The sequence below is a fragment of the Hakea prostrata genome, chromosome 10, assembly GCF_041222555.1.
Source record: "Hakea prostrata isolate BN-2017 chromosome 10, UWA_Hpros_2, whole genome shotgun sequence".
Classification (NCBI taxonomy): Eukaryota; Viridiplantae; Streptophyta; class Magnoliopsida; order Proteales; family Proteaceae; genus Hakea; species Hakea prostrata.
Window position 1 is genome coordinate 22937866 of NC_142609.1, and position 27774 is coordinate 22965639.

Sequence of the window (27774 nt, forward strand, 5' to 3'; positions counted from 1 at the left end):
ACCCCCTTGGGGTTGCCCAAACGTGTCCACCAGCGAGGATGCTTTGTCCGACCACCAATACATTTATGTGCCCACTCATGAACCTTTAGGCAATGAACCCTCTAATAAGTCCGAACATGAATCTCATCCCCGAGTAGCTCCGTCTCATCCATAGGATAAGAGTAGCCTAAGGTCCCATGCTCATTTCAAGAAAGAGAGAAGGGATAGAATAGCGATCATCATGGACAAACAGTTGGCCATCGAGTGGAACAAACCCCTTACTCCCACTCACATTGAGTACAATCCGACTACTTCAGGCCTTGAATTCCAGCCTTTTAAGTTCACTAAGGAGGATTTCGACAATTTTCGAACATTGTACGACATCCTCCCTAAAGTATGCTTTATGTGCCCTGCTGACCTACAAAGAGTGTGCGGACAAACCTCCTCCTGACAAGTTTTCCATGTATAAAGACACCTTTGAGAGCGGCCTTCGCCTTTCTATGCACAAAGTTTTGTGTATCCTGAATCACTTTGGTATATGGCCAGGCATGCTTGCTTGCCCCTAATAGTTGGAGGAACATTATCTACTTCTGGGGGTTTTGTAGCAAGAAAGTTTATGTGAAACCTACCGTCCATGATTTCTTCATGGCCAAGAAGCAGGACCAGGTTGGATGGTTCTATATTTCTAAGCGCACCTCCAACCAAATTTGCTGGGAAGGCAACATGGTAGCAAAGGGGACCCTCCCATCGAACATGAAGGGATGGCATCCCTGCTAGTGGACAAGTGGCTCAGCTCCTCGGTCAAACAATCTTCCTCCCTTATCTGATGCTGAAGCTATAGCAAAAAGGTGTATCCTTGGTCTACCTGTCAAGGACTGCAACCAATTTGCCATGCATGGATGTTGTCCAGAATACCCCAACGTTCTTTGTAGTTGGAGATTTTCGCCCAGTGAGCCCTACTTCTTTAGTGCTAGATCCTTTCTAGATTATTTCTTATGTTTACTAACTCTTTGTTGTTCGGCTTTTATGTAGTGCTTCTTGGAGTTTCTCCCGAAGACCTTGAGAGGGAGACCGAGGAAGCTGCAGCCTGATTTCTGGTGAGGCCGAACAAAGATCGTTTGAAGGGGACAACCAGCAAGACTGCCCCAAAGAAGAAGAAGAAAGTCCCCCAGACCTTAAAGGGGGCTAGTACCATTGTTGCCGTTGTCTAAGACAAGAAAGCACTACCTCCTCGGTTTGAGAAGAAGAGGTCGATTGACGACCATCTAGTTCTTGCTGAAGAGGAGGGGGATATACCAAACCTCCTTTGGAACCTATCTCCCAGAAGGCTCGGGAGGATACTACAATATCTTAGTTCCTCCTAGGCTCCTCTATTGTTGAGGCTTTCTCGTCTCAGGGGTTGCATGCTCTCCATCCAGATTTGTCATCAACTGCAGACAGCACCATTCTGAGGGACCCCTAGGGTCCTCCACGGCTAGGGAGTGGTTGACAGGAGTCACTCTCGTCAACCAAAAGTTCCTGTGCGGTCTTGCTTGCAAAGATGTATACGATCTAGCCACCCGGTAAGTATCTCTTCACAAGTCCTCTTGTTCAGATATACCCTTGTCTTATTTCGTCTTATACTAAAACTTTTTCGTCCTGTGTAGGCTCCTGTGTGCTGCCATGCAGCCCATTGGCGAGGCCCTACACTGTGGCTAGACCGACTCCCTCTCTATTTTAAAGCTGCAAGAGGGTTTGAGAGAAAAAGAGGTCAAGCTTGAGGCTGCTAGCTCGTCCAAGAAGAAGTTGCATGAGAGGGAGACTTGAGTCCTCAGGGAGGTGTATGTCCTAAAGAGCAATATGGAGGAAATAAAGAGCGAGACAAACACCCTTCGCAACTGAATTGCCTAGCAAGATGAAGAGCTGGCCGCCAAAGACAAAGCCCAAGCCTTCAAATGGTTCTGGCAAAAAATAACTAAATTTCTCCCAAGACTCCAACATGGAAGCAGCAGACTCTTAATGATAACATAAGCAAAATATGAAATGAAATCCAGAACTGGGTGGAAGAAATCTCATTAATAATACAAGGGTGGTTGCTGCAATTGCAGTGCCAAGTCCTTATGAACCTTCAGGCAATCACAAAAACAAGCATACAAAGAAGCAATTAATCTTGATATTGACTATGAACAAGATGGACCAAACAACCCATAATACAAAATCCTTCACACCATCATACTTCATTATTTTCAGCAGACACGCTGTCTCTGCTGTCAAGAAACGCAGAACCAGTCTCATTGTTGCTCTGTTAAATGCTCAATCACATGAGGTTGTCTCATGGGTTTTTGTTCTAAACAGAGCTCTGCATGCACTTGGGTCCCATATCCATCATCAGGACTGGGTTCAGCTTGGCTTGGTCCAGCAATTAGATGAGCTTCATTTTCCAAGTTGTGATCTTCATAAGGGGTAGAAGAAATGGCATCATCTGTTGTATGAGCCACAGTGGACTTTTCAGAAGGCAGTTTGGGAAGAGACTTCCTACAAGGTTTCCTGTTTTGTGAAGGGGATGGTCCTTTTGTGAAGCCATTTTGGGAGACTCTCTCATCAAGACTCAGACGGCCCACTCTGCAACTGCCGCTGCTATTTCCTTCAATGTTTACTGTTGAGTTCTTATGGCGGCCAAGCTTGGGAGATTTTGCTCTCGTTGGAGGTATCTGCATCATCAGTTAGTCAAATATATAAAGCCCAGATAATTGTGGAACACTTAGTAATTCTTAAAGCTATACCAGCAGCAAACTTTCACCAGTAATTTTTAGGACTAATAGAATCAATCAAATGCCAAGCATCAACTCCTGGGCTGCAAGCTGAGCTCTTAGACTAAAAGCAACCTAATTTTCATTTTCTTAGCACCCTTCCCTTATTTATTTATTTATTTTGAAGGATGGTGGTGGTATTGAGGTGGTGCAGGTTTCCCTGTGTTTATTAGGCTTTTAAGTTGGGGTTTAAAATGAAAAATGATTGTATACAGATTAGAATTGGCTGTCAAACAGATTAGAATTGGCTACAACTTTGACAGAAGGCAGGGGAGATGTCAAGGTTTACGTGGAAGTTTGGTATGATCTTAATGGAGGGTTAGGCAGATATGAAGCTTCTTGATTATGAAGGAAGAATGGTTTGACCCAGTATGGGCATCAAGAATAGAAGTTGAGGGTGTAAGATGGAGGGGATGGGATCTAGGCTGCCAGATACCTACATGGGGGAGCCTTGTGAAGCTTTGAATTCAAGTAAAAAAGAGTCTTGAATGGCGCTTGTTCAGGCATGGCAAAGGTCTTGACTTGATCCCACCAAGAATCTTAAAAGTTATTTTCAACTCTTGGAGGTACTTGTCTGAGGTTCACATATCCAGCAATTGCAGTAGCAAACAGAACCACACACAAAGCACTTGCACTTGACAGAATATTTTTTATTAATCAACTGTGGCCTCCTCTAATGTGTTGTTTTTATTTTTATCTTTTATCTTTTTATTTATTCGTGTCTTTTTTTGGAGGGTTGTTCTACTTGAAACACTTACAATCCACAAATAACTAAGACCTAGAAACAGCAACCAATTAGGTCTTATAATCTGCCCTACAAGGACCTGAGCACCCAAATCATGGACTGCTTTATTGAAACAAAACTCCTGCATTAACTGCCTTTAAGTTTGTGCAGAATTAATGAACTGCCCCTGCCCAACCAAGAATTACCACGCCTTAAAAAGACTAGAATGCTATCCATTTGTCGGTGTGCTGCTGGGCTGCAAGCTTAGTGACTTCTCCAGGCCCTGGACTTCCACTTGGTGTGGGAATTCGGTCCTGCATGACCTAGACCTGTTCATGATGAAAGAAGCCTACTTTGGAGATGAATCTACATCACCTACCAAGCCAAAGCTCTCATTTTATAACTCAAATTGTGGGCATTTATTTATAATGAAAGAATGGGTTACCAAATAGAAAGTGTTTGCCACCATGTAGCTTACAATCAAATAGGAACTTCGTATAAAATCATGCCTAACACTATCTCCACGCCCTCACCCCATCTCATCACAAGAAGCTGCTATAATAGGAGAGAAAAGAAGAGGTGAGAAATCGATGACAAGGGGGTTGTTTTCGAGTTCTGACTCATGAACCATTCTGATGCAATCTTGCATTGACATCATCCAAGCTTGGAAAGCAAAAAGAGTTGATTTGGAAAGCCTTGGCTAAATTATGCTGCTGCACATATCTTTAATTTATTAGTATATTCATTATCCACCCAATTAAGTAACTAGTATATTTGCTATCTTCAACTCCGCCAGTGTTTTGCTGCCGGTCCCAAGCCTGGGTAAAGGAGGAGGGTTGGTGCGTCAAGTCAGCAGCCAGCCCCAGAAAAAATCTAGCCAAACCCTTTTCATGGATTCGACCTTATCTGATAACCGTTATGCTAGGCATCCCCCAACAAAAGAAGCAACACACTACACTATGGCCTGGGTGTAGTGATAAGCAGGCAAGGGTTAGCTAGGGCATCCCTTGTAAGCGACGCATCTCATCGATGCCTGGATGCGATGATAAGTAGGCAAGGGTTCCTATGATGTGGACAAGTGCAGGTAAAGAAGCTAGTCCAAAAACGTAGGATTAGATTGACATCTTGGAACATAGGATCTTTAACAGGTAAGAGCGTAGAATTAATAGATGTCATCAGGAAAAAAAAGATTAATATAGTTTGCATTCAAGAGACTAGATGGAAGGGTAAAAAAGCTAAAGAGTTGGATGACTTTAAACTTTGGTATACTGGAGATAAAACTAATAAAAATGGAGTAGGTATAATAGTGGATAAGGATTTAAAAAATGATGTGGTGGATATTAAAAGAGTGGGTGATAGGATCATTGCTATCAAACTTGTAATGGAGAAAGAGTTCATAAATATAATTTGTGCATATGAACCTCAAGTAGGATTGGATGAAAGTCTAAAGCTAAAATTTTGGGAAAATATAGATGAATTAATGCAAGGAATTCGTCAAGGAGAAAAGATTATCATAGGAGATGATCTAAATGGACATTGTTATGGACAATTTATAATAGATATACTTAGGTCGACCCAAAGAAGAACTAGACCGTTCAATCCTTGGGCGGACCACGAATAAAATAAAGGCACAAAGCAACGTGTACAATTTGAATCGTATCTGACCTCCTTAAATATAGGGATAAGGATTCCGATCAAGTCAGGTATTTTGAATTGCTCTTAGAGTCCAAATCAGATTCCACAACTACAATCCAAGTAATACACTCTTTGAGGATAAGATTCTTCTCCCCAGGAAGTTAGCAACAATTATAGAGTTCCATTTGAACTCCATTACTGCATAGTTAAGGTAACATCTCCTAAGATCATAAATACCCACACCTTTATCATTATTAGGTATGCACTTTTGGGTTACTCTCTGGCATTGAGAGCTCTACAAGTTATTTTCTTCTTCTAAAGCTATGAACTTCCACTAACTAGATCGTCGTAGACGTTCCTCAACCAACCAGGTCAAGCATATTTTCTGCAGGTTGTTCGCTCGCATTGCCGAACGGATTTTTGCAACAACAATTGGTGCCGTCTGTGGGAAAATATCAAGAAGTCATCGTGCAAACCAGATTAGAAATACGACTTGGGAGTAACCTGAATAAACAGGATGGACCATGTCGATGAAGAGGATGCAACAAGAAGGAAGAAAAAATATCCCTCCTCATGATACTCTTGCAGGTTCATCTAACCACTTTGTGATCAATCTCTTCTATTATTGGATGAAGCCTAGAACATTAAAATTTATAGAAGCAAGTGGCTAGAGCCTGCCAGGGGAAATTTAAGCCAAAAGGAGATGGTGTTTGTCAAGGACACCTATCCAGAGTACCGTTGATGATCTGTATAGTTACTTCAGATTCATCAAATATGATCCATATGCTTTCTATAAGTCATTCTGCTCAATGATAAAGGTGCCAATCACTAAGCATCCAACAACTGGCTACAAGAAGCTACAAGCTGTGCTGAAAACAACAAATTTGTGCTGCACCAAGGCCACACTTGTTGATGGGCAACCAATTATTAACTTGCCCCCAAAATCAATAGAATTAAAGATGATGGATTTCTCGATGGAGGAATGAGAATTCTATTACAAAATGAGGCTGATTCACGTGCACGATTTGACGTTTATGCAGTTGCTGGCACCATTAAACAGAATTATGTTAACATTTTGTTGATGCCCTTGTGTCTTCATCAAGCATGCAACCACCCTCTTCTTGTGAAGGAATATGATTTCTGATTCCATTTGTAGATCCACTGAAGAGGTGGCTAAGAAACTTCTTGGGGAGAAGCATATGGATCTGTTGAATTGTTGGAAAGCTTGTTTAGCGATCTGTGGCATCTGAAATATGCTGATTATCATGATATGTAGCCATGTTTTCTGCAGTCACTGTATTTGTGAACACTTGACATACGCTTGACAGGTGATGACAATCTGTGCCTTGAAGCGCTCCGCAAACTTCAACCCACTGCAACATTGATGTTCTCTAGAGCCGCATTAAGTAGTTCTCTCTCTGTCAAAATTGACGAGGAATTTGCCCCTGAAAATTCTGGTACTGAACAATTGAAAAAATGTAAACCGTCTCCAAGAGCGGTTTCACTGCTCCAGCAGTCGCGGTCCTCTCTTTGTTCTGCCGCACCGTACAGAGCTTGTAAAGCGTAGTAAGGACTAAGGAAGCTTTTCTTCCCGCAAAAAGAACCTTTCAAGAGAAGAGACATCAATGGTGGAATAGCTCCACATGTAGCGATTGGGATTTTGTTGTCTTCAATCAACGCGAGACTAAGCAGAGCACAAGCAGTTTCTGCTTGTACATCTCAGTGCCGGTTTTAAGAACATAAATGAGAGGCTTTATAGCTCCAGCATCGGTAATCAAGGATTTGTTGTCTTCATGGAGAGAGAAATTCAAAAGAGCTCTACGGCATGTTCTTGCGCCCACGGATCACTGCAACGGAGAAGCAGAATCAAGGCTGGAACAGCACCGAATTTACCAATAACTGCTCGATTCTCAGATCTGTTCTTAGCAAGAAGCCGTAGCTTCGTGGCAGCCAGGAGGTCCGTAGCAATGAACAAAGATTGTAGACGTTCAATGCATGCCTTCACGGCTGGTTCAAGATTCATCGGAGCAGCACTAGCATCATCGAGGATTTCCAAGGAGAGATTCTCTTGCTGCACTACCTCTAGCCGACTCAATCAACATCTCAATGAAGGCCGACAGGAATCTTTTAACTTTGATCATTAAAGCTCTCTGGTTCAACTGCAGTGTTTTTTAGCTCCTGAACACCCATGGAACTAGTCACCGTCGTTTCTACAAGCGTGGAGTGACACTAGTTCCATCATCGGAGTAAATTATTCTTGTGTTCTCTACGAGACTAGCAAGTCCTCTTGCCATGACTTTGCTACTGTGACTTCCGATAGCTCAACTAACACCAAACGCCTACATTATTGCTGAGATCATCAACACTCCCAAGTACCAATCATACATTGCATTCCTTGATTTCGGGGTCAAGAAAGTGATTGGAGAAGCAAAAGCTCCATGACTACAACCTTTTCGATCCAGAACTCGAACTTGGGGTATTCAAAGTAGCGCAGAAAACGAAGCCAACTAATAAGCCCAACCTTTTGACTTTTATGATGGCCGGTGATGGAGTCAAGGAAAGAAACATTGTTCATCAACAAAAAAAATTCAAAGAAGAATTCTCCTCCTAACGGCAAAGTTTCTTCAAGAGCTGTTTTCATCTTCTTCAGAGAAGATGAGTCTATATTAGAGATTTCTTATCATCATTTCTTTTTCTGACAGTATTTGAAATCTTCAATTTGTAGAGATTCTTTCTACATTTGATGCGTAATCAGGAGTATTTGCCATATACAACCTAGAGTTGCATGTGGAATATCAAGCAGAATATATTAAGAATTCCAAAGGAATGCGACTCTTTACCTGCAAATGATTACTTACTTTTGGCCAAAAAAAAAAAGATTACTTTATCTTCGTCAAAGGCCTTAGTTTTCGTCATAAGGCCTTAGTTTTCTTCTACGATGGTTGATCCGCTGTTTAACCATCAATGTAAATTCCTCTTTTTGAGCAAGCCTTTTCAAGATGGTTCGAGCACTAGAATAATTCTACTCAACCGGCACTGGAAGGACTATGCTTGACCAACACTAGAGTGTTTATGCTTGGGCAAGAACCAGTTCAATGACTATCAACAAGTCGCTTCCAGAGCATATCATCTACGAGACCCAAAAACTGGGCAACAAGTTCCTCGATCATGAAATTCAAGCAATCTCAGAAAATACAATCAAACGAATACCATTCGCTGCAAAGATGAAGTGCTCGACCATGGATTCTTTACAAAAAGTGCTCGACCAAGGAAAGTTCAAAGGATTCTGCAATCAAAGCTGCGTCCGACCAACAAAAGTTGTGATTACATTCACAAAATCACAAAGGAGTAAGACCTATGAGATTAGGCTTCACAAAAAAGACCTATAAAATTAGGCTTCACAAAAGAGTAAGATCTATAAAATTAGGCTTCACAAAAGAGTAAAACCTATGAAATTAGGCTTCAAAAAAGAGTAAGACCTATGAAATTAGGCTTCACAAAAGAGTAAGACCTATGAAATTAGGCTTCACAAAAGAGTAAGACCTATGAAATTAGGCTTCACAAAAGAGTAAGACCTATGAAAGAGCAGGGCAGTATCCTAGGGAACTCCCCTTGCTCGAGAAAGAAAGAGCAGGACAGTATCCTATGGGAACTCCCCTTGCTCGAGAAGAGAGGAAGGTAGTATCCAAAGGGAACTCCCCTTGCTCAAGAAAGAAAGAGCAGGGCAGTATCCTAAGGGAACTCCCCTTGCTCAAGAAAGAAAGAGCAGGGGGCAGTATCCTAAGGGAACTTCCATTGCTCGAGAAAGAGAGGGCAAGGTAGTATCCTAAGGGAACTCCCCTTTGCTCGAGAAAGAAAGAGCAAGGCAGTATCCTAAGGGAACTCTCCTTTGCAAGAGTAAGGCAGTATCCTAAGGGAACTCCTTTGCTCGAGAAAAGAGCAAGGCAATATCCTAAAGGAGCTCCGCTTGCTCGAGATATATCTAGAAAGAAATAGCAGGGCAGTATCCTAAGGGAACTCCCCTTGCTCGAGAAAAGAGCAGGGTAGTATCCTAAGGGAACTCCCCTTGGTTGAGAAAAGAGTAGGGTAGTATCCTATGGGAACTCCCCTTGCTCGAGACGAGAGTAGGGTAGTATCCTAAGGGAACTCCCCTTGCTATCAAAGCTATCATACTCGAATCAATACATCAAATAATTGATGATAAAGACTTCAGCATCAAGTACAAAAGGATTATGCCCAATTTGCAAAAGAGGACCCACTAAAAATTGGGCTTGGCAAAAGAACAAAGATTTGCTATCAATTCGCTCTTTGAGCAATTCCCAACTTACCATGCTCAGGGGAAGTGATCAAACATATATCTACATATATCAAACAAGTAACTATGGCAACTTGGCAAAATCATCGTTCAAAGAGGAGGATGATCAATGATAATTCAATGAATGAGTAACCATGGAAACTTGGCAAAGTCATGAACAGGATTCCATAGCAACTTGGCAAAATCATCGTTCAAAGAGGAGGACGACCAATGGTAATAGCCAAAGTGGCAATGAAGAAGACCAAAGGATTTATGAAAGGGGATTTATGAAAGGATTAACATAATGCTTAACTAATACAGGGTCAACCAAACAACTTGGAATGAAAGTTCAAAAGCTCGACCGATTTGATGATTCTGCTCGACCACAACTAGTTTGACCAGATCAATGGTTTGAGCACTATGAAAATTCAAATGCGTTCGACCAGAACATTGGCTTAAATAGAGATGATACAAAAAATCTTATCCCCATGAATGCACCACTTGCAACATTGGTGGAGCAAAAGTCAGATAAACTCTACCCAACCAAATCAAAGCTAGATTAAGAGAAAAACTTAGGCTGCGTTTGTTTGCAAAGGTGGGGTGGGAAAAAAGGGATGGGAAAAAAAACATGTGGGTCCCATGTGTAATGGGGTGAGGGAGAAGGAAAGGAAAGGAAAGGGTTTTGTGGAAAAGTGATAGTGGTGGGTCCCACTTTTTACTTTTCCCAACTTTCCCACAAAGTCCCACCAAATATGTGGGGTTTTAAAATGGCTTGGGGTGAGAAAGTTGGGTTGCCACATCACCAGACAAGTTTCCTTGATTCAAGGAATCAATCTACCATTTTGGAATTTAAGGGAAAAGTAAGAAATCTACATTTTTTTCAAGAATTTTCCCACCCCACCTTTATTCCAGCAAACAAACGCAGCCTTAGTCCCTTGGTCCGAGCATGGAGCCACAATGACCAAATGGCTTATGGTCGACCTCAAATAGATTGACCAAGGTCGAGATGACAAAGCAAAGAAGTTGCAAAAAAAAAGGTGAAAACCATGATCCAGGGCAATGAAGGAATTTTACTACTAAATAAAGTATAAATCAACCGAGGGCAAGATCAACCAACAAAAGTGGTTGATCCAACACAAGCATTAATGCAAATATTTCTCTTGCTGAGCAACTCTTCGCCTCGCTATTTAGCATGTGCTTCTCAACTACAGAAACATGGTGACTTCTCAAACAAGTATAGAACATTTTTCGACCACAAAAACTGGTGGTTGATGAACCAAATCAAAATATTCCACTCTCCGACCATCCAAAATGATCAAGCAATTTTGAGGTCATCATAAAAGCCAGGGTCAAAGGTCACTCCACAAATTAGTAAGCCGCCTAGGTTGTCTTCAAATTTGATTAAGCACAAGTCAAGCCAAAAATTGCTTGACTAGATCGAATCCTGGTCAGGAGAAACTTAGTCCCATGGCCCCGAACACGGAATTAACGTGACCACTGACTGGGGGGTTCATGTTATGGACAATTTATAATAGACATACTTAAGTCAACCAAAGAAGAACCGGACCGTTCAAACCTTGGTCGAACCATGAATAAATCGAAGGCACAAACCAACATGTACAATTTGAATCATATCCAACCTCCTTAAAGATAGGGATGAGGATTCCGATCAAGTCAAGTATTTTGAATTGCTCTTAGAGTCCAGATCGGATTCCATAACTACAATCCAAGTAATACTCTCTTGGAGGATAAGATTCTTCTCCCCAGGAAGTTAGCAGCAATTATAGAGTTTCATTCGAACTCCATTACTGCACAGTTAAGGTAACCTCTCCTAACATCTATAAATACCCACACCTTTATCATTATCAAGTACGCACTCTTGGGTTACTCTCTGGCATTGAGCTCTACAAGTTATTTTCTTCTTCTATTACTATGAGCTTCCATTAACTAAATCGTCGTAGATGTTCCTCGACCAACCCGGTCGAGCACGTTTTTTGCAGGTTGTTCGCACTCGCGTTGCCGAGCGGATTTTTGCAACAAGAGACATATTGGAAAATATCAAAGAGGCTACAAGAGTGTACATGGAGGATATGGTTTTGGAGAGAGGAATGAGAAAGGGATCTCAATTTTAGATTTTGTTATTGTTTTTTATCTATCCATTATAAATACTTACTTAAAAAGGAGAGAGGAGCATTTAATTACCTTCAAAAGTGGACATCATAAAAGCCAAATAGATTTCTTCCTAACTAGAAGGAAGGATAGATTGTTATGCAAGGATTACAAGGTGATATAGGGGAAAGCTTAACTGCACAACATAGACTTGTGGTCTTGGATATGTGCCTAACCCCAAAAACTCATAAAAGGTGCAAGGCTAACTATCCTAGGATAAGATGGTGGAACTTGAAAGGATAGTGTTCGAAATCCTTTGCTAATAAAGTAGTCAAACAAGGAAAGTGGGATTTTAAAGGGGATACAAATGCGATGTAGAATAAGATGGCTATATGTATCAAGAAGGTGGCTAAAGATATCCTAGGTGAATCAAAGAATAGCTCTATTTTTATAGAGAGACTTGGTTTGGTGGTAGGATAATGAGGTTCAAGCTGCCATTAGGAATAAGAAAGCTAGTTTTAAGATACGGCAAAGAACTAACGATGTCGAGGATCTTCAAAGTATAGGTTTGATAGAAATGAAGCTAATAAAATTGTAGGAAAACCAAGGGAAAAGAAGTAGGAAGAGTTATATAATAAGTTGGACAGAAAGGAAGGGGGAAAATCTATTTATAAGATAGTTAAGATGAGGGATAGGAAGAGTAGGGATCTTGTGTTGGATGTATTAAAAATGGAAATGGCAAAGAACTAGTATGTGATGAGGATATTAAGAAAATATCTACTAAACGAGCATACTTCAAGCACCTACGATTCAGACAATTACACCATTCACCAACGCACAAATTTTCAAACTTATATACGGAGAATTTCGATGTCCAAAGTAAAAGAAGCACTAAGGAGGATGAAACTTGGCAAGACAGAAGTTCCTAATGAAATCGCAATAGAAGTATGGAAGAGCTTAGGAACCTATGGAATAGTTTGGTTGACTAAGTTGTTTAATAAGATTATGAGCACAGGGAAAATGCCAAATGAATGGAGGAGAAGCATCGTGGTTCCAATTTACAAAAATAAATATATTCAAAACTGTATAACTATAAGGGCATTAAACTGATGAGTCATACTATGGAATTATGGGAGAGAGTAATTGAAACCCATTTGAGACACTTAACTACAATTACGGAGAACCAGTTTAGGTTATATTGGGAAGATCTACAACGAAGGCTATATACCTAATTAGGAGACTTATAGAAAGGTATAGAGAATGTAGGAAAGACCTTCAAATGGTATTTATTGACCTATAAAAATGTACTAGAGAAAAGAAGTGTTGCAAGTAAATACGTAGACATAATTAAGAATATATATGATGGTTCTACATAGTTAAGAATATGTATGATGGTTCGGTGACAAGTGTAAGAACAATAGGGGGACAAGGTAATGAATTCTCAATTACAATTGAGCTACATCAATGATCAACTTTAAGCCCATATCTATTTGCACTTGTAATTGATGAATTAACCAAAGACATTCAAGATGAGGTCCTCTAGTGTATGCTTTTTGCTGATGATATTGTATTGATAGATGAGACTCAAATGGGGATTAATATAAAATTAGAATAATGGAGAGCAACTTTGGAATCAACAGGCTTTAACTAAGTAGAACAAAAACAGAATATCTAGTTTGTAACTTTAGTCATAATCGGGTAAACGATAAGGTGGTGATACTTGATGATAAGGAGATTCCTTAGAGTGATTGTTTTAGGTACCTAGGTTCAATCATAAATAAAAGAAGTGACATAAAGGATGATGTTTCCCAAAGAATTAAAATAGGGTAGATGAAGTGAAGAGGTGCATCCGGGGTTTTGTGTGATCGGTGTATTCCATTAAAGCTTAAAGGAAAATTTTATAGGACCGTTGTTCGACCAACTATGATGTACGATGCAGAGTGTTAGGTTGTTCAAAAAAATCATACAGATAAACTCAGTGTAGCAGAAAGGGGTTCAGCCAGTGAGATTTCGACCTTCTAGCCCCTTTTTTCTTTTCTTTTTTTTCTTTTTATTTCTACCCCCATTTCACCTCATTTCCACAACTCTTTTGCCTTTAAACCAAGGATTGAGGTTTTAGTTTCAAGGCTGGTTTCAACCTAGCCAAAAACCGAAATTTCGAATGAAACCTACTACTTTTCCAGCATAGTTTCGACCCTAGGTTTTTAGGCCTTATATATGACCTCCATTTCATCTAATTTCTTGCTTCCTACCTATTTTAAGCATAATAAACACAATAGAACTAGTAATTTTCCCTAAAAACCAATGAAAAGTAATCATTAAGTATACTAGCAAATGACTAGTTCCGAGAAATACAAACTATAATCATGCAGGCATAGAATCATCAACATAGATGAATTGTTTGATAGAATGGTTACATAGACAACAAGTCAACAAAAGTTAACAAAATTTCCTTATAATCCATCCAAGTTGAGTGCCATGGTGGATCCATCCTATAAGCCAAGTAGTATTGTGCTTGTATGATTCTCTCCTCCGACCATTGGACATACACATCCCATGACATGTTCCCCTATGGTTGTCGATGTAGTCTACCATTGTAGCTCTATAGGGCTCATCATCCACATGCCTAAGATATCTTGCCTAAGGAAAAATGTAATACAAATATAAAAGAGGAGATGGCTCTCATGGGGGGGGGGGGGGGTCGTGCCGAAGATAGACTCCACAAATGTATGTGCCCCTGACCCAGGATCCACAAAAGTAGCACCTTAGTACCAATGTAACATCCCGTCAGGGCCTAGAAAATAACTTCGAGTGTGTCCCACTAGTACCTGATAACCGGGAAGGATACCATAAGGTGCATAATAGTACGCCCCAAAAGTAGATGCACCATCGTAGGACTAGAAATCTATGAGTCTCTAGCATCCGGATCCTCTAGCTGTGGAGCCTCTAGACTCATCCAAGCTCATGGATCCCATCAAGCCTACCAAGTTGCCCACTTCTATAGGATGGTAAGACTCATATCATGAGTTGTCATCCTCATATCCATGTCCATGCTTTTTCCCCTTCCCCTTCCGATTATATGTCAAAGCACAACCATGAAATGTTGCTCCTCTTTGATCTTCATTCTATGTGGCATGGCAAAACTGACTCTCCCCTATGAATCTCAGTGCCCTCCCTGTCCCTGACTCTCAACAGATGTTGGTGATAGTGGCGGTGCTGGTGATAGTGATCTCTCTCCCTAGGATCAGCCGAATCCTGATCACCAGGTCCATCATCATCCCCTCTACCAGATCCATCCTCATCATCATCATCATCATCCTAAGTGGGTGCCTGAGTCGCATCATCCTTGGTGTCCGACCACAAAATATTATCCTCATTGTGGGTGGATGCACCAGGGTGTGGCACGAAGGGATAGGTGGGCTCTATATGCACTCTCCCCACCTAGGCCAAGAAGTCATGCACATCATCCCCCATCTGCTTTACAATATGTCCACTGGGACAACCTCCCTACACATCCAACAACAATTGTCCTTTATCCCTGACCCACTCAAATAGTAGGTTCTCTAGTTCTGGTCACACCTAGTGGCAGAACATGCCTGTTAGAGCACTTATATGCAATCATAAACAAGTTGAATGAGTCAGTCCCATATTGCAACCACCATTCAGTTTGCAACAAACATTTGCAATTCAAATAGAGTTTGTCATAGACTCAGAGTCATATAATACTTAAGTAACTAATTAAAAGATCATATATAAATATATAGTGAACTGACTTACCCCCAGGGATGGTTTTCTGTGCCAATATTGTCACGGAGCGACCGAAACTCCCAATAGGATCCCTAAATGACTTAATCTAATATAAAGCAAAAGCCATAACTAGGTTAGTATCTAACTATGAAACAATGAATTATAAAATCACAATCTCACCTCTGAATTGATGATTGTTGTCTAGATCAATCTGGTTCCATCCTCTCTACTACAATATGGACAGCATTTATCAAGTCTTGCCTCCTCCTAAGCATGTCTTTGTAATGGTACTTGGAATTTAGATAATATATTGAGTAACAAGTGACAAAAATAAGTGGGAATAATTTGATAATAAATTGAAAATTAAATCCACCACTATACTTAATAACTCACCAACCTCGTCTAATGGATGATGCAGTTGCTTCTCCCATCTGTTTTGGATGATTTCGAGGATTTTCTTGTTGCCCCATGGGTAGACCATCGCAATATACTACTTCATCTTATCTTTTGCAGCCATATGTGTAGTAGAGTTGGTCTTCTTTATTTATCTATCGTCCTAAAAACATGGAAAACGGGCTCAAGCAACTTCACTACAATCCTCACATTATCCCAGAAGGTGTCATTCAGTATAGTATTCTATGTTATCCTCCCTCCTGGGGTTGAAGAACCCTCCCAATCAAACCACTGCTCCAATGCGAACATGGACTTGAGGCCAACCTACTTGCTCTCAAGCTTGGCCTCAGCCAATTTGTTGCAAACCTGGTTATGCTTGGCCTCACCAAGTCACCTTAACACTAGTCCCTCATCATCTGAAGTGCATATCCATGGTTATAAATGAATGTGCTAACTTGTCGGGCTTGATACACCACTTTCTTCACAATCTTGCTTTAACCCATGTTCTTCAAAATAAGGTCAATTCAATGAGCAGCACATGAAGTTGAAAAGAGCTTATATCTGTCCAAAAAAGCCTGTCTAAATGAGCTTTTTAGTAGAAGGCTAGAAGCAAAAAGCAATGAACCATTAAGCATGTATGTATTTAAAATTAGTACTAGAAGCATGTATTTAATACCTAGGATTCTCCATCATTTTTAGCCCAGTTTTTTGTAGTTGGATCCATTATCTATCACAAACTCGATTAGATGATCCACTCCAACCTCTATCACCTCCAGCTTCAACAACTTATGTATGCCTTTTGCATCCTTCTCCTTGGATGCATCCATTGACTTAGAAAAATTGTCCTCCCATCACAATTCAATGTAAAATTGATGGACTATCTAGTGGGACCAGTCCAACCATCACACATAACAATAACCCTATAATGAGCTCGTATAAGCTTCAATCAGGCAATCTATTGATTCAAATCTTCCTCATGCTTACGGAAGTACACATTATAGATCTCATGTGGGTGGGCCCTGTATACCACTCCCAACTCTACCTATCTCCTCAAATATATCCATGTGGTAAGTGGCCCATTTGGAGAAAATGAGCCCCCCTTTCTCCTTCACATTGCCCTACATGTGCTTTAGTTTCTCTACTTATGCTCTGGCCTCCTAAATAAGGCCGATCCATACAAAGAATCTGAATATCAGGATTTGTAGCTGCTTAGGATGAAGCTCAGTCCCATGTTGGGGCCCATGCGGGTGGGATAGCATTTCCTCCTTAACATTCTGGCTCCTCCTCATAGGCTACTAGGAGCTACCTCCTAGAACCTTTGGCTCTCTAGAGGACCCTACTCTCATGGCCCTTTGCTGCCTCTCATCTCATCCATCCTTTGTTGCTCCCTGCTCATCCTCATTATGCTCCTCATTTGTGTTGTCTCCGAGTCACCATAAAGTTCATACTCTTCTGGCTCCTCTGGATCAAAGTCCTACTCTCCTAGCTCTGGGAGGTCATCTAGGCAAGTATCCTCAAACTCCTCCCTCTATAATCTCTTCTCCTTCCTCTTTGGCTTTCCACCTCAAGCATTGTGCCATTGCCTGCTTGGTCTCTACGAGCACCTTGGGACATCCTGTGACATCCCTATCTCTGCCAGCTAGATGAATCTTCAATCTAGTGGCCCCACCTCCTCCTATCTTTTTCTTTCAATAATTACACTCTCTTTTCCCTAAGAGCTGTCAATGGCCTATGGCCAAACAATGTCTGACATCTTTCAAAAAGTATGCTAGATATAAGAAATACACACCAAGTATCTTACAAATACTACAAAAAATCCGAAAGTTATATACATCTTCTACTAATATTCTCCTATTTTTAAATATAAATCAAAAACACATTAGTATTTTTAATATTTAAATAATTATAAATAATTTAAATAATTAAAACAATAAATTCACAACAATAAATTTAATTCAATAGCAACACAATGTAAATCAAGTGATAGTGTCTCACATATATTAAGTTCAAACCCATACATCATGTATACATATGAATTTCATCAAAATACATAATTTAGAAAATAATTTTTAAAATAAATAAAAAAAATAAAAAAATAGTAGCAATAATCAAAAATAAGTTTGAAACCACACAGTCAACACCCTAGACTAAACATATATTAATTTGAAAGCAAACAAGAGGAATTGAGGCTTGAAGAAAACAAAACAAGAAATGGGAAGTTTGAAATCTCACCTAGTAAGACTCTTAGGGCATGTTTGGTTACTTGAGTCTGGAGATTTCAAATCTATAGAAACTGTTTGGTTAGCTTGAATCTTTGGAATCAAATCTGTAGATTCATCTTGAAAAAACATCTATGGAGTCATGGTTTAAATGTTTAGCGTTGTTATAGTAGGGATGAAATCTCTGGATTTCACCTCATACCCATAAATCTACAGAATTACGTTTTTAGTGTAAAAAGGTGAATCCCTAGATTTCATGAGTCCAGGTATTCACATAACCAAACGGGTATAAATCTCCCATTTGTGAATGCAGAGATTTCAAATTTCTGGATTCATGTAACCAAATAGGCCCTTACAAAATCCCCAATGGATGACAAAATAAGTGTTTGAAGCATGGTACTAATCTTGCTAGAAACGGCCGAAAATTTTGGTTTTGAAACCTCGTAGATTCCGAAAAAATACAATGTTTCAGCTGGTGCAATACGAAATTTAGAACAAAACTTGTCAAAACTTGGGTTCAACCAATTTTGGTCCAAACTTGTTATAAAACTTAACTTTTTCAGTCAAAACCTGCGAAATAACACAGGTTCCGACAGTTTTAAAGGGGTTCTACCATCGAGATTTCGACCTTCTAACCCCTTATTTCTTTTTCTTTTTTTATTTTTATTTCTACCCTTATTTCACCTCATTTGCATAATTCATTTGCCTTCAAACACCTTTTTTGCTCCTCTATTGGGATTTTTTGAGATTCCAAACTTCCCATTATTTATTTTTGTTTTATTCATGCATCAAATCATCTTGTATTGCTTTTAGATTAATATATGTTTAGTCTAGGGTGTTGATCTATAATTGTGTTGTGTTGAACTTAATATATGTGAGACACCATCACTTGATCTACATTGTGCTAGTGTTGAGTTAAATTTATTTTTGGTAACTATTTTAATTATTTAAATAGTAAAAAATATTAATTATTTTATATTTATATCTAAAAATAAAAGAATATCAATAGAAGCACATATGTAACTTTTTGGGGTTTTTGTAATGCTCTTTAAGATACTTAATGTTTATTTCTTGTATCAGGCACACTCTTTGAAAGATGTCAAATATGACTTGGCAACAGTCCACTGAAAGTTGATTAAAAAAAAAAGATAGGAGGAGGTGGGCACATCAGACTGAAGATTCATCTTGTTGGGGGAGATAGGGATGTCACAAGATGTCCCAAGGTGCCTGTAGAGATCAAGCAAGCAATGGCACAATACTTGAGGGGTGGAAAGTAAAAGAAGATTGAGAAGAGATTATAGAAGGAGAAGTTCAAGGATGCTTGCCTAGTTGACCTCCCAAAGCTAGGAGAGCAAGACTTTGATCCGAAGGAGCCACTCGGAGGTAGCACAGAAGAGGAGAGCAATGATGATGAGCAAGGAGCAGCAGAGGATGGATGATATGAGGAGGCAATAGAAGACCTTGGGACCAAGGTCTTCTAGACAACCAGAGGGTCTAGGAGGTAGCTCCTAGCAGCCAACGAGAGCCAGCGTGTCATGAAGGAGGTACACATCCCACCCTCACCGACCCCAACACGAGGCCAAGCTTTATCAGTAGCAGCCACAAATCCTGATATTTAAATCCTTTGTATCTTACCTTATTTAGGAAGCTAAATCATAAGCAGAGGAAGCAAAAGCACATATGAGGAATGTGAAGGAGAAAATGGGGCTTACTTTCACCAAATGGGCCTTCTACCATAGAATTTCAACAAATGCAGCCCAAGGGCCCTACTATAAGGATATGTTTGAGGAGATAGGCAGGGCTGGGAGTAGTATACAACGGCCCACCCCATATGAGATCTATAATGCGTACATGCCTAAGCATAACGAAATTTTAAATCAATACATTGTAGGATTGAAGCCTATATGGGTTCATTATGGGGTTGTTGTTATGTGTGATGGACTAGTCCCATTAGACAATCCATTATCAATTTCCTGTTGAATTATGATGAAAGGACAATGTTCCTCAAGTCAATGGATGCATCCAGAAAGAAGGATGCAATATACATATATAAGTTGTTGAAGCAAATGGTGATGGAGGTTTGAGTAGATCTTGTGATCAAATTGTGACAGATAATGGATCCAACTACAAAAAAGTTGGGCTTAAGATGATCGAGAACCACAAAAATTAAATACATGCTTCTAGTACTAATTTTAAATACATACATGCTTGATGGTCCATTACCTTTTGCTTCTAGCCTTCTACTAATGAGTGCTCAGGAGGGAGGACAACACAGAATACGGCAATAAGTGACACCTTCTGGGGTAATATGAGGATTGTAATGAAGTTGCTTGAGCCCGTGGTCCATGTTTGGAGGATGATAGAGTAACAAAGAAGACCAACTCTACCACACATATGGGCTACAGTAGATAAGATAAAGCAGCAGGTCGCGATGGTCTTCCAATGGGGCAAGAAGAAAATCCTCGAAATCATCCAAAATAGATGGGAGAAGCAGTTGCAGCATCCACTACATGAGGCTAGTGAGTTACTAAGTATAGTGGTGAATTTTATTTCCAATTTATTATTCAAACTATTCCTTCTTATTCTTGTCACTTGTTACTTACCATATTATCTAAATCCCAAGTACCACTACCAAAACATACTTGGGATGAGGCAAGACTTAATAAATGTCGTCTATACTGTAGTGGAAAGGATGGAACCGGATCCATCCAGACAAGCAATCATCAATTTAGAGGTGAGATTGTGATTTCATAATTCATAGTATTATACTTTGTTACTAACCTAGTTATTATCTTTACTTTATATTAGATGAAGTCATTTAGGGATGCCATTGGGAGTTTTGGCTGCTCCATCGCAATATCAGCACAAGAAACCACCTCTAGGGGTAAGTAAATTCATTATATATTTATATTCTATATTTTAGTTAGTTACTTAAGAATTATATAACACTGAGTCTACAACCAACTCTATGAATTCCATATTTTGTTGCAGCAAAATGGTGGTTGCAATATGGGACCGACTTGCCCAATGTGTTTGTCATTGCATGTAAAGTGCTTACACAATATGTTCTACCACTGGGTGTGAGCAGAATTGGAGCACTTTCAACCTCATCTACTCAAAGAGGCATAACCTATTGGGTTTAAAGCGTCTTGAGGACACTGTCTACGTGCATTATAATATGAGACAGAGGGAGGATCATATTAGACAGGTGATGGACAAAGAGAATAACATAATCGAGTTATTTGACATATTTGAGGTAGGGAATGATGATGACAACCCATTATTGGAGTGGGTGAGGGATAGAGGAGAGCCATTGCTAGATGAGGAGAGAGGTCATCCCAGAGACATTACAGAGTAGATGGGGGCTGATATGGATGACTATCATAACTTCTTAGCCCAAGAGGGGAGCGTGTATACACAGCCCGCCTGTCCATTCGTGCCACACCCCAATGCATCCACCCACAGTGAGGATAATATTGTGTGGTCGGACAATGAGGATGATATTGTGTGGTCAGATACCAAGAATGATGCGACTCAGGCACCCACTCAAGATGATGATGATGATGATGATGATGATGATGATGATGATGGACCTAGTAGTGAGAATGATGAGGATGATTACCTGCACCACCACCACCAACACTAGCACCAAGTGAGAGTCAGGGACAAGGAGGGGCACTAAGATTTATGAGGGAGAGTCAGTTATGCCATGCCACACAAGATACAGATCATGGAGAAGCAGCATCTTGCAGTCGTGCTTCATCATATAGCCTGAAGGGGAAGGGGGGAAAGCATGGATATGGGGATGACACCTCATCATGCAGATCTTACCATCCTATAGATGTGGGCAGCTTAGCAGGCTCGATGGGATCCATGAGCTTGGATGAGTCCAGAGGCTCCACAGCTAGAAGATCCGAATACTAAAGAACTACAAATTCCCAAACCTACAACAGTGGTATTTAGAGCATTGGATCTACTTCTAGGGCTTACGGTTATTGACCTTATGGTATCCCTCCCAGTTATCAAGCACTGGTGGGGAACACTTAAGACTTGTTTTCCAGGCCCTAATGAGATGGTATATAGGTACCAAGGTGCTATTTATGCAGATCATCAGTTGAGGCCACGTACATTTGCAGAGTCCATCTTTGGCGTGCAACCACCACCACCAGAGTTGTCTCCTCTTCCATATCCATATTGCATGTTCCCTCAATATCTTAGCCACAAGGATTACTAGACCTATAGAGCTACAATGATCGACTAAATCGAGAACCATAGGGTGTAACATGTCATGGGATGTGTATGTCCAATGGTCGAAGGAGAGAATCATATAGGCACACAGTACTACTCGGTTCACGAGGCGGATTCACCTCAACACTCATCTTGAGATTGATTACGGGGATATTTTGTAACTTTTGTTGACTTGTTAAGGAGTTTCTTGGATCTTGAAGGGTTATTGGGCACTTTTTCTTTCCTTTCTTTTCTTCTTTCTTTCTTCTTTTCTTTTCTTTCTTATCTCTTTTCTTTCTTATCTCTTTTCTTTCTAAATTTTCTTTTCTTTTTTTTTTCTGGATTTCAGATCTGCCGCAAGAAAGAGGGAAGAGAGAAACATGGGCCGAATGGAGGGGGGAGGGAGGTGCGGGTGGGTCCAGGTTGCTACAAGGTGGGGGTGGGGGGAAGGGCTGCAGGGGGTATCATCAGGTTGGGAGGGCGTTTGGGAAAAGAAATAAGTAAACAAATTAGGGAAAGGAAGATCTATCCTTTTGATGAAAGAGGACTGCACAGTGAAAGTTCCACTTCAGCAAGGATCAGACTTCAGAGCTTATTTATCCCAGGTATGTCTTCTTTCGCTGCTTTATTCCTTCTCTTCTGGTTATCACCACTCCTTGATATCTATTGTTTTTTCTCTGAAATTTTTTCCTGATCTCTTTTTTATTCTCTCTGGTTCTGTCCTTCAACCTGTCTCTATTGTTTAACTCTTTTTCTTTTCCCTTCTTATAGACTGCATCTCTTCTACTTTTTTTCTCCTTTTTCTTCTTCTGCTTCTTGTCTGTCGTTCTCTGCCTCTGCTGTTTCCCTTTTATCCTTTTGATTCTGAATTTGCCGCGCCTCTCTTCTCTGCTAACTGCTTTTTGACTTTTCTCTTTCTTTTCCTTTCTAAATTGTGGTTATCTTCTGTTTCTATCACTTTGTACTACTGCTGCTTTTCTTTTTTTCTTTTCTTTTTCTTTTTCTTTTTCTTTTTCTTTTTCTTTTTCTTTTTTCTTTTCTTTTTTTTTTTTTTTTTTAAATTTCCTCTTAAGCGCTGTATCACATGGCAAATCAGCAAAGGAGGAGAGGGACTGGAGGAAGGAGGCAACGAGAAGGGATTTTAGGCTCTGATACCAGACGATGCAGGCCTAGTAGACAGTAATGGTGGGCTGTAACAGGAGAATTATGAGAATAGAAGAGGAAGAAAGGAGATGTAAAAACAACAGAGGGAAAACTCTCAATTCAACAACACTCAATTCGTTTTATTCAATCTGAAATTGTATCCCAATACAAACTATTTAAAAGGAATTACAACCAAATCCTAGTTGAAATATAAAACTCAAAACAGAATCCAAAACGTCTTAAACACTCACACAGGAACACTAAAAAAAATAGAAGACTAAAATTAAAAATGAAATAAAATACTTAATCAAGTCCAACTCTTGTTGGAGAGTTGGAACCAACCCCATTGGACGGGTTCTTTTTAGGGCTGGACCACAACCGGATGAACCGGTTTGATGCTGCATCACCATGCCTAATGCCACTTAAAGAAAAAATCACTTCTAATTTTTGCCTCCAGAAGAAGATGAGGACAGATACTGTTAATTGCAAGTAAGAACAGATCCCTATAATTACTCAAGAGCCTCTTCGAACCTGTCTCATATCTAACATATTCTGATTATGATCCCTTAAAAGTTAGTTACCAGTCTCTTACTGGTCCTCAATGAAGTCCTGAATTGTTCAAGTCGTTTACAGAATTTCGACAAACCATTTTACTGTTGAATTTCCTCTGTGGGCCAGAGAGACCCAAAATCTAGTATGTTGGAACCCAGGATCACATTGATGAACTTATTTTTCCCCTTTTCAAGAACGATTTTCTGACCTGGACCTCGACAACTTGGCGGCTGGTGAACTAGGTCTAGGAAAACCACCTTGTCATCTAGGCATCACACTATCAACTATAAAAAGACGCTAAAACCCATAACATGATTTAACATATTTCCAGAAATGTGAGCCCTTACATCCCTTTTAGGGATGGTCACACCAGTTTTAAGTTAACCTGATGGCTCAGGCGCTGGATAGCTGATGAAAACTAAACTAGAAAGATCAAAACTAATTTACCGCTGCATTTAGTATCACAATCTCTGTAAGTGCAAATTAAGCAACTAAAAGATGTCGAACCCGGTACAGAAGGCCTCTGCACAAGCAGAGTCTGGAGGGACAATATCCGTACAAAGCCTCACCCCTGAAATATTTGCTGAGAGGCTGTTTCGATGCCTTGACCTCAGGCTACAACTGTGGTCCACCAACCATTGCACCAAGGCCTGCCCCTCAATTACGCAACTAGCATGTAGCCAATATCAGAGCAAGTGGCTAGCATTTTACTGAACTTGAGAAAGAAAAGAAAAAAATTATGTCGTGCATGCATATTTTTACTTTTACTAGAAGATTTTCCTCTTGTTTTATTTATTTATTCAGTCTTCTTTTTTTCTTCTTCTTCTTTTTTTGTGGGGTTGGTAGAGGGGGGTAGGGGGGAGCAGGATGGTTTTAAGGGTGGAACCATTAAAACTTTGAGCAATACAAGTAGCACTCTATTTTAAGTCTTTCCTTTCACTAGACACTGTAGAGGATTACAAAAGCACTAAAACTGGATTTACCTTTTTCAACTCCACCTTGGGAGGTGTAGGGTCCTGATAGAAACTTGGCATTGGTGTAGCTCTAAATGTTAAGCTCTTCCTTAGCATCTTAATCTCTGCTTCTTGAGCCTCCTATAAAAGGGTTCAACATCATGTCATTTAAAAGAATGCATTTCTTTGTGCCAATCAAGATCTAAGAAATTTCATCTGAAGTATCCCGGTTCAACCTTTGACTTGGCCTGCAATGTGCTTTTCTCAATCTCTTTTGCCTGAATCTTTTCCTCAAGCTTTGTGTAAAACTACAGAAGTGATTAAAATAATCTCAAATTTATAAAGTACATCTGTTAAAAAGCATATGCTTATTGAACAACGTAAGAACTTTTTCAGAAGATCAATTAACTAACCTCCTTTCGTTTCTCAGCTCGTTCATCACACTTGAAACTAAAGCCATAACTAGGAAGAGTACCAAGCCTTCGGGGAGTTAGGCCTCCTGCGGAGGGGCTTCTACAACGTAATTAAGGATAAACATAGCTACCATAATAAATAAAACCAAGAAAGTGTAGCAGCTCAACTATGCAGTTAGATAGGATACGAAGAAGCAGAATTTGTGTTTCCTTCAACTTTGATGGGTGGTCCTCGTTTCAGAGGCTTCAGGTGTTTTCCAAGCTCCCTATATCAAATGATAGCATTCTTATATAAGTCATAAGGCATGAATCAGAAATTAAAACATCACTCAGACCTAGACAAAACAAATCTTAAATGATTATTAGGACTAAGGAATCCTCAGATGCTGTCCCTAATGAAAGCAAAATTTGAAGCAAGCAATTAAGAAATCGAGGAAAATGAACGGCAGAGGGAAAGAGTGCATAAAAAACTTACTTCAGGCCTTCAGCATGCAAGACATCTGCTGCAGAGGATGCTGCGGCAGAAACTGTGGATTCCTGGTTAAAGAAAAGATTAGATGAAACAGAAAAAGTTAACTTTAAATCACCAAATTATCCAAACATAAGACTTTGAAAAAAATAAAGAAAAAACATATTGAGGTTACCCAAGTTAGAAGCCTAAAGGGGGACAATGAATTACCCTGGATGCCCGAGTAGACGCTGACTTTGTTAGCTTTCTGGAATCCGCAATTGTATTACCTTCAGCTTGCCTCTCATTAGACAATCTCTTGTTTGCAGGAAGTGCAAAAGATTGCTTCACATTTGAAGTTGAGGTGGGTGAACCATTCTGAACAGCGGAGGCCACCCCTAAATGTTTCCCATCTTTGTTCTTCTTCCCAAAACTTGCAACTACACGTTTGGGGCTTGAAAGCTTCTCAATCTTGCTTTCCTTTTGAACCATTAATTTATTTTGGTTAGTCAGGTCCTGGTCTTTCTCTGTCAAAAAATCCTAGGAAGTAGCACGGGCAGTGAGGAGGATTGCAAACCAGGCAAAAAAAATCATATTCACCCAAGCAAAGTTTCAGACATACCGCACCTTAGATATGGGCAAACCATTGCTTTGCTCATGGACGATTGTCCAATCTCCAGATTCCTCTGTAGAAGAGTATAAGTTCACACTCTCTTCAAACTGTGCCACAATTTCTGAACTTCCATCTAGTTCTACCATATCTGTACTGTTAACTTCCTTTGACATTGGAACTTCCTCACCAAGGGTAGAAACTTCCCTAAGAACACCATTTTCATTGAATGTCTTGATCTCGGAAACAGCTATTACGTCCATTGCATGCTGAAAAGTGCAAAAAGTCATAGATAAAATTTTACTCATTCATATAATAATATCTGCTCTTCTACCAACCCAATATCCTGGGAATTCAATACATGTCATATATATTTACAAGAATTAAGAAAGTAATCTGGTTTTCTTTTCCTTTTGATGGAGAGGTTTGGGTGTGGAGTGAAGTCCAATGGCTACAATCAACATAGGGATGCCCTAATCAAAACCTGAAAACCGACAAACTTTGTTTAATTTAACTACCATCCTTTCACAGCAAACATCTTCTATATGCAAAAAATTAAAAATACATAGTTGTACCTAAATATAAGAATGCACCCATCTGGCCCCAGAAGTCTAGTTCCTACTTGAATAAAGATTAAAATAGAAAATGGAATTTCTCCTAAACGCAGCACCATCCTCAAGGTGTATTCTTTCTAGAGATTAACATCAAATTACGAACAACTAAGTTCAATCCACAAAGGGATGAATAAAGTCCAATCCTGAGTATTTCAGACTACAAAAGGAAATTTTCTAAGAAATTATCAAAGACTCCCACACAAAAATTCTACCGCATTCTGTCTTTTACCCACCGCCAACCGATGGGAAGGCCTCTCATTTCTTGGAAAAAGCATCATTTCGACAAGAACTTTGTAGGATATAATGGACATAAAACTAATTCTGATTCCTTTAGGCGAACAAAAGCAGAATCTTGTAGGGCATCAGAGTTTAGATCCTCCAACTAGAAGTGACAGAAGAATTCCACAACAGATTTGAGAGGAATCAAGCATGGAAAGATCTCCAAGACAAATTTGCATACTTAAAAAAGTACCCAAAGATCGAAATGAATGAAACGAATCCCAGCACCCATTGTTTCCAGCAACGAAAATGCGGCACATATATTAAGAACAAAAAAATACGATCTTGAACAAATTTCACTCTCACCTGTACAGAACCAACAATCATTAAAAAGCCATTATCGCTGCAACTAGAGAAGCTTCAGCTGGAATACAGGGATCTATAGATTTGCTACACCAAGACAAATTGAGGGCGAGGCAAAGCGGAAGAGAAGGAGATGGTACTATCAGATCTTCAACATTCTATAATCGCACTGGCTTAGGAAGCAACAATCGAAAATCAAATTTGAAATTTCTCTTCTTTCTATTAAACCCTCGAAAGATAGGAAAATTAACCCCTTACACCTCAAGAATCCAAAAACTTCTTATGAGTTCTGCAGCGGCTTTGAGTTTTCACAGAATGGCAGGCCACAAAGAAGAAGAAAATT

General features: G+C 39.8%; 1 protein-coding gene across 1 annotated transcript; it reads right to left on the minus strand.

Annotated features, from left to right (window-relative positions):
* Positions 1 to 1990: 1990 nt before the first annotated feature.
* Positions 1991 to 27754, minus strand: LOC149002307 (uncharacterized). The gene is made up of 9 exons (XM_089138940.1): positions 27435 to 27754; positions 26253 to 26504; positions 25857 to 26165; positions 25653 to 25714; positions 25366 to 25443; positions 25178 to 25277; positions 25001 to 25072; positions 24795 to 24905; positions 1991 to 2669 (listed from the first exon to the last, which is right to left on the minus strand). The coding sequence occupies exons 1-9, from the start codon at positions 27453 to 27455 to the stop codon at positions 2250 to 2252; spliced, it is 1425 nt and encodes a 474-aa protein (XP_088995066.1). The 5' UTR covers positions 27456 to 27754; the 3' UTR covers positions 1991 to 2249.
* Positions 27755 to 27774: the final 20 nt, after the last annotated feature.